The sequence below is a fragment of the Platichthys flesus genome, chromosome 3 (assembly GCF_949316205.1).
Source record: "Platichthys flesus chromosome 3, fPlaFle2.1, whole genome shotgun sequence".
Lineage (NCBI taxonomy): Eukaryota > Metazoa > Chordata > Actinopteri > Pleuronectiformes > Pleuronectidae > Platichthys > Platichthys flesus.
This window is the reverse complement of record NC_084947.1, coordinates 23,052,606-23,071,962: the sequence shown is the minus strand read 5'-3', so window position 1 is coordinate 23,071,962 and position 19,357 is coordinate 23,052,606. Positions and strand designations below refer to the sequence as shown.

Here is a 19,357-nt window from a genome sequence, read left to right as displayed (position 1 = left end):
ATAAGAACACGCTGGCAGCAGCCATTGGGATCCATGATGGACCTGTGACGAATTTACAATCACCAATAAGCAGGGTATAACACTAAAATACAATGATGGATGTATTGATATTAAATAATAACCTATTAGGAAAACTAGTAGCTTACTTGTATTATAAAGGCACCAAAACATGACAGATATTATTTTTTATTTGACTCGAGTGTAACTCACATTTCAACTGACAAATCAGTTTCCATATGTCCCATAAATGAGTGTAGCTTCCGGTACAACGCAGTTATCGCCATGTTTTCAAACCTTCAGAGTAGGGAGATTATCATTTCAAATATTAAACATACTTTTTGAGAATATTCGGTTTTTGTTTTACCTTATGTTAACACACACACACACACACACACACACACACACACACACCCACACACACACACCCCCACACACACACACATAACAAGCCTGTTATTGTATAGTAATAATAATGCAAATGATAGAAATAAGAATAACAACCAGAGTGATAATAGGTGTCCCAGCATTCTCGATACTAAGGTACATTTCACTGACAATATAAATTAATTTACTGTAAAATATTAAGGCTGGACATTAACTTTTATAGGGTTAATAATAATAGATAATAAGTTTAATTTATTTTGCGCCTTTCAAGAGATGCAAGGACACTTTACCCTAACCCATGGCAGCTGTACAGGACTTTATGAAGTGAAATGTTGCATTGGCCTCAACTGTTATTTATATATCATTTTCTGCTGTTGATCAGCTCTAAATTCTACAGCTCCTCTCTAATTTGCACCATGCTTAACACTTATTTTCATTTATTTAAAGGCATTTTCTTCCAGTTTTCTGTTTAAAAGATTGAAGTGGTAGTAGCTTATCCCAAGAGGCTAGGCCCTTAAATGATCCAAACTTGGAACAATAGAGAACCTTTTGCAATCTGAACCTTACTTAAAACACTGCAAAGCACAGAATTAACTAAATGCATCGATGTGCTATTCCTTCTGACGTGGATGGCCAAATGTAAATAAGTCATGTGTGTATTGTTATCATATTTTTTACATATTTATGCCTACCACACTGAGGCAAACTGTTGGCATGACTGAAGAGTCGCAATCAGTATTAGGCTTAGGGCAGTTAAGGTCCTCTCAGATCTAGTCATATGGATGGGGGGGGGGGTGAATGGGGTAGGGATCAGGTTGGGGGCGGAGCATTGATGATGAATGATTACAAACAAAGCCTCTTGAGCTCATAAAGTGAAGCGACAAAAGAAGTGGGTCACAGCTTGCTGGTCCACGGTTGCCTAGCTCCTGAGGGGGGACACAGGAAATAATGGGTGATTTCCTCAGTGCACATCAAACGTCACCGCTAAGCTAAGGGAATTAATCAACCCACATTGTCCTTATTAATGCTGATGGTGTTTTGTTCATGGCAGGTTCATCAAAAACACAACATCTGTGCTATTAAAAGAGATACAGACTGGTCTGATATTACGATCAGACCAGTCTGTGCAGTGTCTTTTAAAAAACACATATTACAAACAATATTAGGGATTGTGGAAGCAGTGATGCCACAGCAGAATGAACCAGATAAGGTTTATTTTGTCATATATGAAAATAGTGTGATAATTGCATGAAGCTACACATAAACAAAATACACATCAGTCTTCACCCACACTGATGTTCCTGTTTGGATGGAGATAAACGTGAGACTTTATTGATCTTTATTTCAGACTGTGGCGCCCTCTGTGGAAAAAATAGGATGTTACAGCCACATAGTCCAAACGATTGGTAATGAGCAGTCCTACACTGCACTGCTTGAAATGACTGCACAGATCAGAGCGAAAAATAGCATTTAGCTGTGTGTCAACAAGCATAGGAGGGCCACTCGGTAATATCATGAATGGTTGCCAAATTATTGGGGGTTTAACGTTGTTTTATTAATACAAGACCATAGTCGTGATTCATAACTGAAATCGGGGATTCTGAATTTCAGCAGTAGGACAGTTGTTTGCACCCAATCACAAGGACAACGTTCCCCTAGAGAACATTAATCGCCTTTTTTCTCAGAGGGATTGTCAACTACATCAAAAGCATTGGTGGTGAATTTCCCAGTGACAGTATTTCTTCCTCCCTTCAATTCCACATTATTTGTCTGCAGTCGTGTGATTTACCAAATAAGTAAAACACCATTAATTTCTTTAGACAGTGAATTATAGTGAAACTTTGCAGTCAGTATCTAGAGCAGCATCTCCCCAGTGCTGTGTGTGCTGTGCTTATGTAACATCAACTCTTAGTCATACAGGCCTGACTGCCTTTTTTTAAACTGATGCAAGGTTTGGATGCTTATTATGTAACACGTGTAACTGGCTTTTCAAACCTCTAGACTGCAGCGTTTCTCTCTGATAGCCCCAACCGTATAACCCAACACTGAAGATATAAACATGAAGACATTTCAATGTATTGCCAGGAGGTGGCAGTATTTTTATACTTGTAAATGACAAGGAAAGCTGCTGACAACGTGCTGAAGAGGTTTCCCTCTGATCATGTTGTTTTCCCATGTTGATAGTTTTTGCCATTACTCTGTTTATGAGCCACCATTGTTTAGTGTTGTTGATGACTTGCTAATTTGTTTGTAGGGAATTAGTTTTCTAACGTCAACAATATTGTGCTCGCTCACTTCAGAGCAGATCTGAATTGTAATCTGAATCTTAAGTGATTCAGAAGGAATGGGTAATGTGCATTACAGTGATATCCCAGAGAAACACCCAGTTTGAAAGTATTGGAATTTTTCTGTCTTTACTTCAGAATTAAGCTGGGATTGGCCTTTGAGACATAAAGTACCTTGTTGCTAGGTAACGTCAGTGTGATGCTGCTGCCTGAATAACAGAGGAAATGCAACCCTTTTTCATATTGATGAGAATAAATCATAATCATAAACCAATTTTGTTTGCTGCTTTTTTAACGGAAAATAGTTGTGACTTTTAATGCAACAAGAAAATATGACCTTTTAACCTTTGCATTTACTGTAAACACATTGTACAGTAGCTGCAAAGTTTGAAAAAGGTGCCTGCTTAAAGCAGTCCCTCAGCTCTAACAGCAGCTTGTATTATGTAATGGTATAAGCTAAAAGAGGGTTCTATTTATAAATTATTACACATTTTTTTCTCAACTATATTTAAGGATCAGAAGGTAAGGTTCTCTCTGAATTCGATGGTTCTGTGCCGCACAGATATGAAGTTGCACAAACACTGTATGTGGCAGGGGATGACCTCATCCTGGGTCTACAGTATGTAGGCAAGTTATTAGGTTACAGTTTGTCCGGACACACAGATTACAGTAACAGATCATTTTGGCTGAATCAAAGAAATCTGTGGCAGCTGAGCTCAGAAATGTCACTGAGTCATTTGATTAAATCAATTCCTCACTGTTGGGAGGTGTGAACTGACTCCATGCCAGCCTATGGGAGTATGCTGACCTGCCCTTAGATAAAAAAAAAATATATATATTTGTTTGTTGCACAACTAAGGCAAGAATTTAACATGGCTTAATTAGCATGTTCATAAAATCTAATTAGCACTTGTACATGTACAGTTGCATGCTTTCCCCCTCTGAGCATCTTGTCCCTGCTGCTGTACTGCTTGCCAGGTTAGGTTTTGCAATCTGTTGTGTGTGTGTTAGTGTGTGTGTGTGTGTGTGTGTGTGTGTGTGTGTGTGTATGTGTGTTCAACACTGGGGACCTTGTGACACATATTATTAATGCATTACTGTTTTTTCCAGGTTTATGATATATGAAGGAAGAAATGAGAAAAGCTCCTGTTGAGTCTTGCTAAGCTTAATCTCAGAGTAAAGTGACTACATTTATAACCATTAAATAATTTTTAAAGAACAATTTTAAATAAAACTCAGTTTCTCAGACTAAATCTTACTTTTATATTTGAAAAAATGTGAAAACATTTAAATGATTATTTGAATGTGTATTGTTAGAACTCTGACATGTGCTGTTTTTGCATTTGCAGGTAAATGGTTCTAAAATATAGAATGGTTCTATATTTGACTTTAAAAAGCAGGTTTATGCAAAATCATGACTTTTATGAATAACAAATTATACATGTTGCATTTGGTTTCTTTTATCAACTGAAACCTCCATCTCCTTTTCCATTGCTTTCTTTCATTTATATTTTCAGATGAAAGCAGAGTTTACTGTAGTCACATCCTTGTCCTGCCAGTTATCAGATTGTAATGCTGATATTGATTTAGAGGAGGTTTTGGAGGGGTCATTCTGTTAAGATACTCAAGAGCTGCACAATTTAACAATTCTTTAGTAATTGATAGGAACGTAGAGTAGTTTGCAACTACCAGGACCTGACTATAAACGCAATGTGTCAAACTGCATATATTAGTGTGATTAGAGGCAGCTGCTGCAGTATGGGGAGAGGAAAATCGTTGGGGGTGGTAAGGGTGAGCAGATGACAGAGAAAAGAGAGAGAGAGAGAGAGAGATAGAGAGAGACAGTGAAAGCTTCCTCTAGTATGTGATCCCCGATCTGCTGCATTACTCTACAATGCAATTTCTGTGTAGTCCTCCGCTCCCTCCCTCTCTCTCCTCCGCTCCATCTCTCTGTGAGCAGTAATCTCCAGTTGCTCTCGCTGTCTTGCAGCTCTCTGCCCTGCCACAGTGCATCTCTCTCTCTATCTCTCTCTCGCTCTCCCTCAGCTTCACTTTTTCCCCAGTGAGGATGACATCCCCGAATTTGATGAACCAGCGCAGCTCTCATTCTGGCTGGTGGCTTCCGAGGGAGACCCCATATGAGCGGGTTTACTGGACGAGGAGGTGCCGCATCTAAGGAGCTTGGTAGAAGACCTGTCAGCTGCAGCAGTGTCTGAGTAAGTGCCGTACTATTTTACTGGGTCCATCCAAAATAAGGCAGGGGTTGAGGGTGATGACTCTGGTTCAGGGATAGAATGAAAGCAGTCTCTGCTTTTAGGCTCAGAACTGAAACACAGCTTTGTTATTTTCTGTATCTCAGCACGTTGGAGGCATTGCCTGATTAACTGAGTGACTGACAGTACTGAGGATTTATGGAGGGATGAGATAGCATTGGTAGCAACGAGCGTATGCAGCAGCTGTATCCTGTCTCACAGGAGTGAGCGCTATTCTTGGTCACGACACTGAAATACTGTGTCTCTGTTTTCCCTTTCCTCTTTGTTGATATGCTTACTGTGGCATACACTCATACAGATGGCTATCGCTCCCTGCGCTGGTGTTCAACTCCCCACTGTTTATGTATGATCTTAATTTGAGTGAGAGCACTGCACACTTTGATTCAGACACCTAATTAATCCAGGCCAAGACAGAGGAAGTTTTAGGACAAAGTTTAACCGCAAGGATTGCACAGAAGATCCCAAACTCACTTTAATGTTCCAGTCGAGAAAGGTGCTAAAGTAGTTGGGAGTGAGAACCAGTGCAGGAGCAAAGCTGAAAGTCAGTCTGTGAAAGTATGACAAGCTGGGGGCTGTGGTTGGAGGAAAGGATCGCTATGGTAACAGCAGGTTCTGAGTGTAGAGGTAAGGTGAAGGAAACTTGCAGCTTGTTTTGGTGCCTATTCAACTTGATCATGTTGACGCGACACACACAAAACTGGGAAGGACTGAGAAGATTTAAGATATATATTACAGACAGAAGGGGCGGCTGTGGCTGAGGGGTAGAGTGGTCGTCCTCCAACCTGAAGGTCGGCAGTTCGATCCCCAGTCTGACCCATCTGCATGCCGAAGTGTCCTTGGGCAAGATGCTGAACCCTGAATGGCCCCCCATAGAATAACAAAAGTGCTGTGAATAGATTCACTGTATGAATGTGTGTGTGAATGGGTGAATGTAAAACTGTACTGTAAAGCGCTTTCAGTGGTCATCCAGTCTAGAAAAGCGCTATATAAATACAAAGCCATTTACAGAGCGATATTAACGATAAATGAAAAAGTATTGCATATGGATGGTTTCATGTGAAGTATGCTTTGTAAGTTGCCATGTATATAGACCCTTTTTTATGAGAAATATGGTTAAAAGTTTGAGACTTTGCAGTCTCATCAGTCTGTGTCTATTCTAATCTGTCGTTCCCTTTTTGTGGGGGCAGAGCACACTGAAGGTGGATGGTACAGAGGGAATGCAGAGCAGACCTGTCAGTGTTAATAAGAGTATGTGATGAGAAGAGCTCCGCCGCTCCATATCCTCAAGTGTCACTTCCCCCAAGAGCCCCCTTCAGAAGCCCACACTGATCCTCTCTGTCATTTGGATTTGTGATATAATGATGGACTGACTTTTTTAAACACACTCCCGAATGCTCACCATACAATTATAGATTGTGATATCCAGTCAACTCGTCCACCATGAAAGGGGAATGCAACAGTGGCAGAGCATTCACGTGGCATTCACAAGCATCTAGAGTTGGTTGCCACAGTGATATGTGAAAGTGTTTTCACCGCCATATGTAATTAAGCTTGTTATGGAGGACAACAGCGTTTTCAATAGAGAATTTGTCATTAAAAAGTAATATTGGCTTCAGTTGATTGGGTGCACTCCACGTCTATCGAAACACATTCGGCTGGAAACTAAAAGCATTTGAAAATATCAACACATCTTCTAGCAACTGAGAACTGAAGGTTTAGAAGTGCATTTGTTAATACCTTTTCTAATTGTTTAGCGTTTCTGCATTCCTTTAAGTGGGCTGGTGCATTAGCTATCAGGCGTCAAGGATGAGGATCTCCAGTTACCTCGGCCAAGGTGGTTATGTCTGTTTGTTTGTTTGCTTGTAAGAAAGATTACACAAAATCTACTGGAGAAATTAACATGAAACCTGGTGGAAGAATGTGATATGGGTCAGGGAAAAGACCCCTCTAAACAAGGTTTGGTGTGGATCCAGATCAGGGGGCAGATCTTCAGCAGACAGCAGATTTCACTGATTTCCCAGGGAATCATTCATGGATCTAGTACTGAGGCTAATGAAACTTATGAGCGTACAAAATTTGGTGCAGCTTGATTGAAATGAAGCGTTCGGCTGCCATTCTAGTCATACGCATGTGTCAACTGTGCATACACTCATCCAAGTACTTAAAAAAAGACCTTAATTGTGCTAACCAGCACAGAATCACTAGACCTTTAATGCACCTCCATAATGTGTGTGGTGTCATAACATGCACACAGATTCTATTGGTCCAGGTTTTCCCACTCTCCCTCTTCTGCATGGCCTGCTGTGTTTAGCAGTAAGCCATGTAGCTTGAGAGCCGTGTTTGAATGAGAGAAGCAGAGGCACTCAATTAACTACATGTGTTGTTGTTGTTGTAACAATAGGCATACATTTTTCCTTGTACGTGTGTAGAGGATGGGAGAAGGTTTGTGTTTTTAGAGAAGAATCTGTGCCACTACAGAGTAGCAACAGGTCGGTGAATAGCTGCTACCTATAAGCCATACATTAGAACTGTCCCCTTGTCACCCTGCAGACTGAATGTAGAGCAACACAATGACTGGGATACAACCTTTCTCCGCTCTCCTCCTCCTCAACATCTCTGACTCACAGCCCAGCACACATTATTCAACCCACGATAGAGACCTTCATAAAAGAGTTGGAGGCCATTATTCCTCTGCTAATATTACTTCTGTTGTTGGATTTGCTCTTGTACCCAAGCAATGTTTTTGGAGCCGTTCTGATTTCAAGTACCGTAATTATATTGTTTTGTATTGATTGTATAACAGGCATAACTAAAAAGCTGTCTTTTGGACAAGGACCAGCCAAAGGGCTGCATAATGCTGTGTTTTCTATAACAAGAGTCTGGAAAAGTCTAGCAGACACAGATCGACTAGCTCGGTAGTCAATCTGTTTTTCTGTACTTGTAATGAGCTTTTGAAAGTACAACTATTTGTGATTGTTATATGATTATTGCAGGAGGAGCTCAGCTGCACAGTATGCTAGCTCAGCTCATTATAGGAAGTCAGCTAGCACTTGAGTCTGAAAGGAAGACAGTCAGAACTGACTCCCATCTGGTGCCTCATGCTATCAGGGTTCCCTGCAAGCATGAACTTTACCACTGTTTTGGAAGTCTTCCATATTGTTAAACACTTTATCACACAGTGTTGATTGTGTATATGCACAAATATAAACTGTATATGTATGAGATTCATTAGCAGGTTTCAAACTCTGAGAAATGCCAGGAGACATGGAGCAAAGGCACGGAAGGTTCTCAAGTCAAATCACTTTCACATGGATGAAAATATTTTGGGGAATCATACCTACAGGGTCAAAATAGTTTCTCTCTCTCCACCTGGCACCTGCAGGTACAAATAGAAACTCTTAGACATCTCTTCTAAGCCAGAGGGCAAGAATGTGTACCAGTGGTTGTCATGTGCTTACAGGCTCAAGATCAGCAGGTGCTACAGAAAGCTCCCCGCAAACGCTTCGCTTATCATCACTCATTATAAGCCACCTGCTCCTGCATCATTTCATGCCAATCAGACTGGAGTACCAGGCTGATGCAGCTCAGGCACATTCTGTCTGGCCTGTTGTGTAACTGACCCCCCTCCCCCAGAATGACCCCTGAAGCACAACGATTACATTAGTCACATTTCTGGGCAAATATTAGTCAGCAGCATCTCCACGGATTCATGGTATCCATTGTTCATCTGCAGCGTCTCTGCAGCTCTGCTTTTTGTCACAAGTGCTACGTGTGTCATCTCCTAAGCAATCCCACTTCACTTGTTCACAGACCTGCAACAGTAAAAACAGAGAGCAGCCCACCACCCTCCACATGTTAGCTGAGCTTGAGTCGAGCGTGTTGCTGCAGGGAGGAGTGGGAGGTGAGCCTCTGCTTTTAATAGACACTCTCCCTCAGTCGCTCATTCTTGTGCCTGCCTCTAGATCACAAAAGCTGCCAAATATATCCAGGGGTGGTCAAAGAGGCTGTTGTTTGAACACAAGCAGGTTATTTATAGTCTCTGTAAAGCAAAGATTTGAATGCATATTTTGGTTAGCAAGGTATAGATCTGCTGTGGCACGCTCAATACATACCTACCCTGCTCTCTATGTGCTACTCATGTGGTTGATCATGTTAAAGTATACATTGAGTAATTGCCATGTGCTTTGCGAAGCCCTCAGTGCTTGATTGCTAATTGATGAAACATTTATAAAACATCTTTGTTAAGTTTCATTGGGGGACATTTGCTCAATAAGCTACTTATAATAAAACTAAACAGAAATATGCACTATGATCTATACAGCTCTGATATCTGTCCAATAAGTTAACATGAATATATATGATATTCATGTTTTATAACATGCTAAAACTTTTATGATATATTCACTTGTGGTGCGTCCAGCTCATAATACCTAATATATCGAGAGATACACGTGGACATATTATATAAATATTAGGGTTTTTTTCTCTGTATGGATTTAAATGCATATGTCATTATGTTTTGCCTTTTACCTGGTTCTGGATGTTTTTTTCTTCCCTCACGATTCCAAGGCAATTTGATGTAACCGCTTGTGACTTAACATTTGTGTTCTGTTGTGAATAATAATGAACTATTAATCATTAAGAAAACTTTTATAATGAATGTTTTAGTAAACAGGGAAGCTAAATGATACCAGATGACAGACTGGAAATAGCCTTCTACAGTGTGATTGTAAAATCTAAGTGTTTTTACATAAGAGCATTGAGTCAGCCCTTCAGCTTTCAGGAGAGGTTGTGCATAAAGACTGTTTACTGTAAGTTTTTCTCTCCCCATTCCCATCCCCTCTTCACGCTCTCCTCTCCTCCAGATTAGAGACTGCATCCATCAACTCTGCATACGGTCATCTCCTCTTGAAAAAACGCCATTCATCTAAAAACTCAAATCCCCGGATTTGCCGGACACATGTCACAGGTATTACTCTTCACATGCTGTGTTTACAGAGCGATTCAGCCATCTGTTGCCTTCACACTGTAGCTGAGCTGCTTAGTGTGTGTTACTCCACGTATGTATTCCATATCACTCTCTGACTATTACACATAGTAATGTAACTACTACAGTATCTTTTTGACACATGGGAGAAAAAGTGAAACAACTTTAAATCCCTCCAATCGGCATGTTTAATTAACTGTTTTAATTTTTACAAAAATGTTTTGTATCAATCTTTGATCTGTGCGGTGATATATCTTTAAATTAATTTGTTAAGAGTAAATTTAAACAGACAATGAACCAACTTTCAAAAGATGGAATCCTGAACAAAACATCAATCTGAACCATTTCCTTCTCCCACCTCAACGTCTTCATGATACAAAACTTGAGCTCCATTGTGTAGTGAAATTACCTTGTGCAGCTTTAATAATATCTCAACATTTTCAACAGTAATACAAACTGAATTATGGGCTAATTGCAGTGCATGCAACACCAAGATATACTGCATTAAATAATACAGTGATAGGTGGAAATAATTTGATAATACATTGTTAATTCATGTTATAATCAGATTACTAAACAATCTCTTTAACTCCATTCTTTGTACCCTGTTAGAGTTTTTTTGTTGTTATTTTCTCTACTCTTATTGAGGGTTAAGGCAATAGGATGTCACACCTTGTTAAAGCCCTATGAGACAATTTTGTGATTTGTGAATATGGGCTATATAAATACAATTTGATTGATTGAATGTTTGTAAAGAACGCGTCTCTTTGAAAAGTTTATAGTGATTCTTTGAAGTAACATTGTTTCAACCATGTAATCCCATTGGTTTTAGAGGCTGCAGCCCCATGCTGTGGCGTCATGTTGTTGTGAGCATGTGTCTGCATTCTCACTGTTACTTAGTGCTTCCATACACTAAGTACTGTGACTGTGTCTTTGACTGTGTCTGTGACTGTGTCTGTGACTGTGACTGTGCTGCCAGCCCTGCTGTTTCTCTAGTTCCCAATGCACTTCAGGCCCTGTAATGCTGTAATGGCATATCTAATTACATTGTCTTCACTGCCAATGACATGTGCCATGAGACAAGTGCAGCCTTGTAAACACACACACACACACACACCAACACACACACACACACACACACACACAAACACTCACCCTTTTTCTACTAGTAGGGGAGAGCGGGGTAATGTGGGACATTTTTTACATTTGCTCCCCTCTAGGCGAGCTAAAATGATATATCAGTCAAATTTACACATTTCCCATTAATTCAGGATGTTTTCTAGAAATGGAAATGATCAGAATGTCTTCAAGACAAAGGGCAGGGAAAATATGATTGTTTTAAAAAAAGTGGTCTTTTGTCTCACTTTACCCCAAAGCATTTGTCTCACTTTACCCAACAGCCACTGTTTTAGAACATCTCTTAGCAATTCAGGCTAATCTTCAGCTAGCATCAATCACATGGTTTTATATGTTGGAAGTTCACCAACATGTATGATATAAGTTTTTCTACCTGATTCAATTTGTTTTGACACAACAGTTGATTAAGTTCAAAGTAAGAAAATGTATGTGAAAAACATAATTACCACAGCACCAGCACCAACTTCTCCTTCATGGCAAGGGGGGAATGGGAGATGCTTGAAAACATAATGGTCACATGACCACAAATGTGTTCCGTTGCCTAGATACAGAGGGTATCTCACATTACCCGATGTCCCACATTACCCCGCTCTCCCCTACTGTCAGCACAGCCATCAGGGGCCATCTGGGGTTCAGTGTCTTGCCCAAGGACACTTGAGACCCACAAAATGGATTGATTGGCAGACACTCTGCTCAGTGGACGACCCACTCTACCTCCTGGTCCATAGCTCCATAACGGTGAAGTTTTGTAAAATGTGGGCATCACAGAGAGAGAAGCTTTGTCCATACTTGTTTCCAGGTTGAGCAGGAGATCTCACCTGTCCAGAGGAAGATGTCTGACCTTGAGTCAGTGCTGCAGCAGAAGGATATAGAGTTGAAGGCTTCAGAGACCCAGAGGACTATCCTGGAACAGGATCTGGCGACCTATATCACAGAATGCAGTGTGAGTAAACCTGGAGTTACTACGGGGGAACACCATATAAACTGTTGTGTGTGTACAAGTGTGCTTGTCTGATTGCACATATATTGCTAGAAGCACCTCCCAGCTTAATTCAATCCAAAACAACAACTTTTTAAGGAGGACTCCTACAGTATATTAGATTGCGTGATCTGTGTCTAACATATCTGTATCTAACAAACGGCCTGAACATGTGTATGTTTTGGTTGCAGAGTCTCAAGCGTAGTTTGGAACAGGCTAGAATGGAGGTGTCACAGGAGGATGATAAAGCGCTGCAGCTCCTTCATGACATCCGCGAACAGAGCAACAAGCTTCAGGAGATAAAAGAGCAGGTAGGACGGCAAACTTCGGTGTTACCTTGGTGGGTCAGTGGACTGAGATACAAACCATGAACTCCTGAAGTCGTGAAGTTGTGTTCATTTGATGATTTTTCAAACTGTTTGTGGCGCAGAAAATGTAGTAAATAGGGCAGCATTTTTCTTTTTAATTACCTCTGCCAATGAGGTTATGTTTTCACTCCTGTCCATGTTTTGGGGATTGGTTTGTGTCTGTTAGCAAGATTACAAAAGAACAACTGTGCTGATTTCCACAGAACTCGGTGAGAGGTTGTAATATGGGTCAGAGAATAACCCATTAAATTGTGGTATACATCTGAATTGGGTGGATCCAGGAATTTTTGTGAGATAGTGAATAATCATTTCTCAGTGAATTTCTCAGGGAATAATTCATGGATCTTGATGACATAAATCATGCACAATCTGGGAACTGATATCTATGAGTGTATGAAATGTCCTGCAGCTTGATTAAATTTTAGGAGACTGTTGGGCTTTTGCAGAGGAATACACTCTGCTGAGTGCCATTTTAGTTTGAGCTGAGTTCTTATTCACTTATTAAATAATATACTTGCTGTAATGAGTGCTGTATGTAATGCATCAGGTAGAAGTGTCAAAAATAAATACCTTTTTGAAAAGAAGCTAATTAAGAGTATTCCATAATGGCAGTCAGAGGAAGCAGGTCAGATCTCCAAGCTGCCTCATGATTTGATGGTTGTGGGGACAATGTGTTAATTAGATGGGCTTGTGAAGTTGGAACCCCACCACTCTATAGCGGACCAGTCATTATAGCATTAAATACTCAGTACATGTTCAGAAATGCCTAATTACTGCCAACATTACTGCAACCACACGTTCCTGTAGATTCATGCTGCACAACAACAGGATAACACCGCCTTCCCACTCAGAAGGCGGAGCAGGTTCTGGTCCAGGCCCTGGTCATCTCACGCCTAGACTATTGTAACTCCCTCCTGGCAGGTCTACCTGCTAGTGCCATCCGACCTGTGCAGCTCATCCACAATGCAGCATCTGGCAATTGGTTTGTTGCTCCCTCACTGCAAGGGACAGCTAACCACTCATAAAAATCAGGACTGTTTTCTGTCCTGGCTCCTAAATGGTGGAAAGAGCCCCCCATCAACATCCGGACATCAAAAAGTTTACACATCTTCTGCCACAAAGTAAAAACACATCTCTTCCGACTAAACCTTGAATAAAAGTTTAAACAAACAATTTTGTAGCACTTAAACAGCATTTACCTATAGCACTTTGTAGTTTGGCTTTCTTGAAGAAATTGTACTTTCTTGATTCTTGTTGTTCTGGGTTTGTACCCTCATGGTTGATGCAACTATTGTAAGTCGCTCTGGATAAAAGCTCAAGCTAACAGAAATGTAATGTAATGTGGCTGTGCCCTACAATTATTCAAATTATTACTTCGACTTTTTCTTATCCTAAACGTTTTTTACATCCCAGAGATGCAATATCAGCATTCAGGTCAAATCATGTTTTAATGAAAAGGATTGTTTTGAAACTCAACTTGCGATAAATTATAAATGGGTTTATATGCAAGAAAACTAAGTTTGCCACATTTCTCTGGCAGATTATGTAACCTGTAGTTTCCTACATAAAGTATAAGTAGTGTAATAATGTAGAAAGAGACAGGGGAGCTTTGCTGTTCATGCAGCCCTTAATTATTAAAAACAAATGTGATGAGTGAGTGGCTGTGTGGCAGCCCCACGTGACACAGTGGTGCCAGCTGTGAGAATGAAGCTGTTCCACAACTGAACAACATATAAAAAGCATGAAAACTCATCTCGCTTGCATGATGCACCACTTTAATAGAAAAGCAAGCTATTTTCCTCAGCCTACACTAGTGCTGGTTACCAAGCACTGAATACATTGTGCAATGGTTGCTATGGCGACGAGAGCCATATACCTTTCGAGTGTAGAGAGCAGTGATGCAGTGGGCAGGCTGTCGTGATTAGGTGCTGAGGCTCATACTGTTTGAGAAACAGAATTTTTGACCATCACTAAATACACTGCAGCACGGTTTCCGCACAGGAAGAAGGCTCTGGGTTTTAACCTCATGGCTGGCCGGGGTCTTCCTGTGTGGAGTGTGCATGTGCTCCTGTCTGTGTGGGTTTTCTCAGGGGGCCCCAGCTCTCTCGCACAGTCCAAAGACATGCAGCTGTGGTTAATTGGAGCCTCTAAATTGCCTGTGATACACTGACAAACTGTTTGGGTTGTTCCTCACCTGTCGCCCCATTGCCAGATGGGATTAATTCCAGCCCCCAAACAGTATACCTAATGGATGGTTGCTTTTTTTTTTAGGTTTTGCGAAAGTGATTGTCAGACTTTTCTACTTTCTATGTGAAATGCAAACCTGGGAAAGGTGTTAGAGAGCCTGTTAATGCTTCCTGCTTGTTTGACCCTTACTAATCCTTCAAAGATGAGTTAGAGGATGTTGCTGGATTAAATTATGTTGAAGTGAGCGATCAGGGCATTGCTATGCAATGTTTACCTGAGCATGATGCTATTTATAACTGATAAGCTGAGTATAAGTTTTTATTCAGCCTTACACTTTTGTGGGCAGCCACACAGAGTAGCCACAATTTGTACAAATACAGGTCAAAGTTTGCCTGTAGGCTTACTTATACAAGTTGAACTCAGTGTCAGCAAAACTGAACCACTTGTTACTAGAAGTGTCTAACTTTGCAGACTTAACAAGAAAAAATTCATTGATTAAAACAATAACCATCTGTATCTTGTAATTTATTAGGATAGCTGATCCCTATCATCTGTCCTATGTTCACATTGGTGCCTCTCAGTAAGGTGTTTATGCCAGCTAAATCCAGTATTTCATCTCAAAAAGCATCTGTCTCCCACGCACTGTCAAATGACTGCACTGTTTATCATTTTTATGCAGAGCCCATGCAGAGCTGGATCAACAAACAGTAGAGATTTGGGATTGATTAATTTTTTAGAGAAAAGCTATTTTCTGCCAAAGCCAGTAAGACCTGAAAACATATGCAAAGGGCCAATTCCTCTAAAGACTTGAGAGCATAGAAGATCAATAGAAAGACACAGTGTTCCCTTCTCGGTTGTTTTAACACAAAACATGAAGTCCATGACACAAACTGACTGTAAGTGCACTGGATCTCAAGAAGTGGTGTATATCACATTTTCAAACGTCTATACTTTATTATCTCATAATGAGAGTATAACATAGTTAAATGAAAGTTAGATGTGAAAGTGCCAACCAGCCATCAAATCCTCCATGTTCAAACTAACACCAGTGAGTTTTCTAAAACAAGAGAGTTTTCTAAACATCCTTGTATCGTTTTTTCTTGGATCACTCCCCGCCGTCAGTTGATGTATCATACTGCATCTTCTACCGCGTTGGAGTGATTGGTTCATTAAAATCAGTCTGTCTGGCTCCAGAGTCAGAGACAGAGTGTCTAGAAGCACCACTGCATATCTGTAGCCTGTGTCCTTCCATCCTCTTGTGCTCATATTGAACTGCTCCTTGATTTATGCAATGGCAGAAATTTAGACACTTGTCTGCTGACCACTGGACGCTGGGTCAGAAAAGAAACAGGCTGCGCTCCTCCCACCAACCTGCCTTGGCACTGCAGTCTAAAGCTAACCAACAGATTTGCTTTCCTGGATGAATTTCCTGTTCTATTTCCTCACTTCTGGAGTGCTCACCTGTCCCATGTGTTTACCTGTCTCAAGCTCCTGCTTCTAAGCTGCCTTCTCCTTCCGTTTTGATAAAAGCTGACTCCACCATCAGAGATGTTTAAGAGAGATTTGATAAAACTGGTTGCACCTCAGGTGGAAATGTTTGTGATATAACGGATAATACTGCCAACTATCCATAACTCTCATCCCTAAGCAGAAGCTTTTATTATGAATTTCTGTACAAACAAGATGCCCCTTCAGCAGTCTGAGCTATTGAAGCAGAACTCTGTATGATCAGCTGAGGCATGCAGGGTTTATCCTGGACAATTTCTATTCAATTCTGGAAATCTCAAGGCTTTTCTAAAAGAGTTCTTGCAGTTGTATTTTTTTTTATATCATACATGCACCCAGCAAATTGTTTTGCTAGTCCAAACTCCTAGAAACCGACTATTTGGGCCTCCGAGCCCTTTAACTCATTGCATTTGTTTATTTCCTCACTGTCAGTTCCGTGTCAGTCTGTGCTATATTCTACAAGCCCCACTCCCCCTATACACAATATCAGAGCAAATATCTAGTAGTAGTACTCAAGTTGTATCCTAACTTCCACAACAAAACTATGTGCTTCCAACACTGACAATCTATTCCTTACTTCATCTCATCACACAGAGACTTTTCTGCACACTCCCAAGCACCTGTCTCAAAAATGTTATTTCACATGTCCTGCAGTACAAACCTTCATATTAAATGATTTCAACATTAGATTTTTCAATGTCTCACAGAAACCTGACGAAGACCTGTTTGAAATGATAACTTTTTTTATATTTATGTCCTCCAAAAGACACATTTCCCAACTTGAATTATTGGCGGTGGCAGGGGACCTGCCTGTGGAATGTCTAGTTAAATACCAATAGTGTCGAAATGGAGACCCAAATATTCCTTCTATGATCTGAGTTAAACTCCTCTTCCTCAGATCTCCATTTTACACATCTCAACCAAAGGATTAAATTGTGCAATTATTTCCCCCTTTATTAATATGTTTCAAATTTGTCTGCAGACTGTTTCTCTTTAACCTTTGTCAGGTTTGTAGTTTTTTATATTCTCTATGGATAAATTGACTTGATTCTTCTTTACCTTCATAGGCACATTGCTATTTTTCCTGTTGACAGTGGTTACTGTGGCAGTTAATCCCCACTCACAATTCTTAGTCATTTTTAAAACAATGGGTTCTTGATTACAAACAAAGGAAGACAAAGGCAGGGCTCTCATCCTAGCCAACAGTCAGTTATACCATCTGAAATAACACCTGTCAGAATCTATGAGCTGTAACTTGCCAGCTAATAGAGCTATAATATTAGCCCTCTGATTTGGTTAAAGATGCTGTCTTTGCTGAATGTTCCTCGCTGTCTCATATTAAAACGAGAACAACCTTAAAAGAGTCTTAAAGGGCTCCAGAAATTGCATGAATAGAACTGTGCTAACCCTGGTTCAGCTGGAGCCTTTCTGTGTTTGAATGTCCTCCCCTTGTCTGGGTGGGTTTCCTCTGGGTACTCTGTCTTCCTCATATAGCACAAAGATACAGAAGTTGGAGTTAATTGGAGACTCTATATGACCATATTTGTGAGTGTGAATGGTTGTATCTGTATGTTGTCGCTGTGAGGCTCTAGCAACATATCCAGGGTACATTTTATATCAATATATGGCAGTTCAATTCTATCCTTTATAGGCTCTACATAGAATGGAGCACACAATGTAGACAACTACAGTTTATAACTTAATTTACACAAGTAGTTAAAAGATATGAGATTGACATTTTTAATAAAATAAATAATGAAAGTTACACAATAAGGTTTAGGTGTCTTTTTGACTGTTTTCTTCATATGCATCGAGGATTTGTAATACAACATAAACTCTATTGTATGGACTGTAAATAGAGGCTGTGTCTTCATACACTTACACACGTAAATTTCCCCCATTACAATTCCAAATGTAATATTATTTAAAATGAGAAAGCGATTGGAGTTTATGTTCCAGCCAATTGTAAACATCACACCAAAATGCATTGCTGTAAAAACAGGTGAGTCTTCGGTGTCTGGATTTCTTCACAATAGAAAATGTAGTTCTTTAAATCAAAGTTGAGTCTTTGTGTGAGGAATTCTCTCGAAAGGTATTTATCCTTAAAGGCTCCAGCCCCCCTGTGACCCTACAAGGATGAGTGATATCGAAAATGAAAGTGTAGCAGATGTATAATGAGCTAATATGAGTGAAGTTAACAATTTTCATTTCTCTTCTCTCTTTTCAACCCTGTGTGGCTGCCTAGCTCACTTTTTTCAGAAGGACCACATATAAAGGCACAACCCTTCACAAACACACAACAGAGACAGCATGTTTCCCTTATGAGAGCCCCATGCACACTGCTTTGGCAGGGGGAGAAAACCAAAGCTTGACAGGCCTGGTAGCTAAGCTCTGATTGCATAATTGGTATTTGGGTGAGAGCTGAAAGTTTAATTAGTGAAAAAACATGGTGGGGAATAATAAAATGTTCGAGTGAGTTCAAAGAATAATTTAGCGTACTTGTTTAGGCAGGGATTCAATCTGTGAAACTCTGTAAATTGACAATAAATACCACCTTCATGACTTTTCAACATAAGTGTATGATCCACAATGGATAGACTCTAACATAAATGATGCAAGTATGTGATTCAAAAGATTGCAATTGAAGTCCTGAACTTGCAGACAGGATAGAGAAGTAGATGTCTGCTTCTCTGTAATATAGGAAATGCAGGGATTTAATGCTCTGTAAGGCCTTAGGTGTTTGTTGTTGTCATATCGAAAACTGAATTCCCTCTCCTTTAATTTCCTCACACTGAGTCATGGTTTGGCCAAAGAATTACAGGAAATCATTCTAGCTTTTATTGACTAGGAAAGTCACAGTCGGATGAAAGGTGGTTCTCAGGAGATCCAGACGGCCAATCGAATCGCTGAGGGGGAGGCCATGGAGAGAAAATAGACTTTAAATGATTACAAATGTGTATTACATGATCTACAAGTGAAAAATAAGACCTAAAAATGCCTGAAATGATCTGTGAGAACTCACAAATGCATGTTTAAGTCGACACACGAATACTAACAAACGTATGCACATTTAGAAAAGTTTTACAAATGCACACATCACAAACCTATCTTCTATTTTCTCTCCATAGTAGCCACACCTGTAGGCACCGGTGGCTTTTGTTATCCGACCCACACAGACAACTCCCATATATATTGACGGTTAACATGAGCTGCACTGGTGAGGGAGAAAGTCTCTTCACTTGGCTCCATGG

General features: G+C 40.3%; 1 protein-coding gene across 1 annotated transcript in view; it reads left to right on the top strand.

Annotated features, from left to right (window-relative positions):
• The first annotated feature begins 4,588 nt into the window (after positions 1–4,588).
• LOC133950663 (citron Rho-interacting kinase) overlaps positions 4,589–19,357 on the top strand; it is a 43,446-nt gene continuing 28,677 nt past the window's right edge. The window contains exons 1-4 of the mRNA XM_062384742.1: positions 4,589–4,885; positions 9,808–9,911; positions 11,866–12,009; positions 12,237–12,356. Of these exons, the coding sequence (XP_062240726.1) occupies positions 9,903–9,911; positions 11,866–12,009; positions 12,237–12,356 (273 nt within the window). The 5' untranslated portion in view covers positions 4,589–4,885; positions 9,808–9,902. The remainder of the gene's footprint in view (positions 4,886–9,807; positions 9,912–11,865; positions 12,010–12,236; positions 12,357–19,357) is intronic.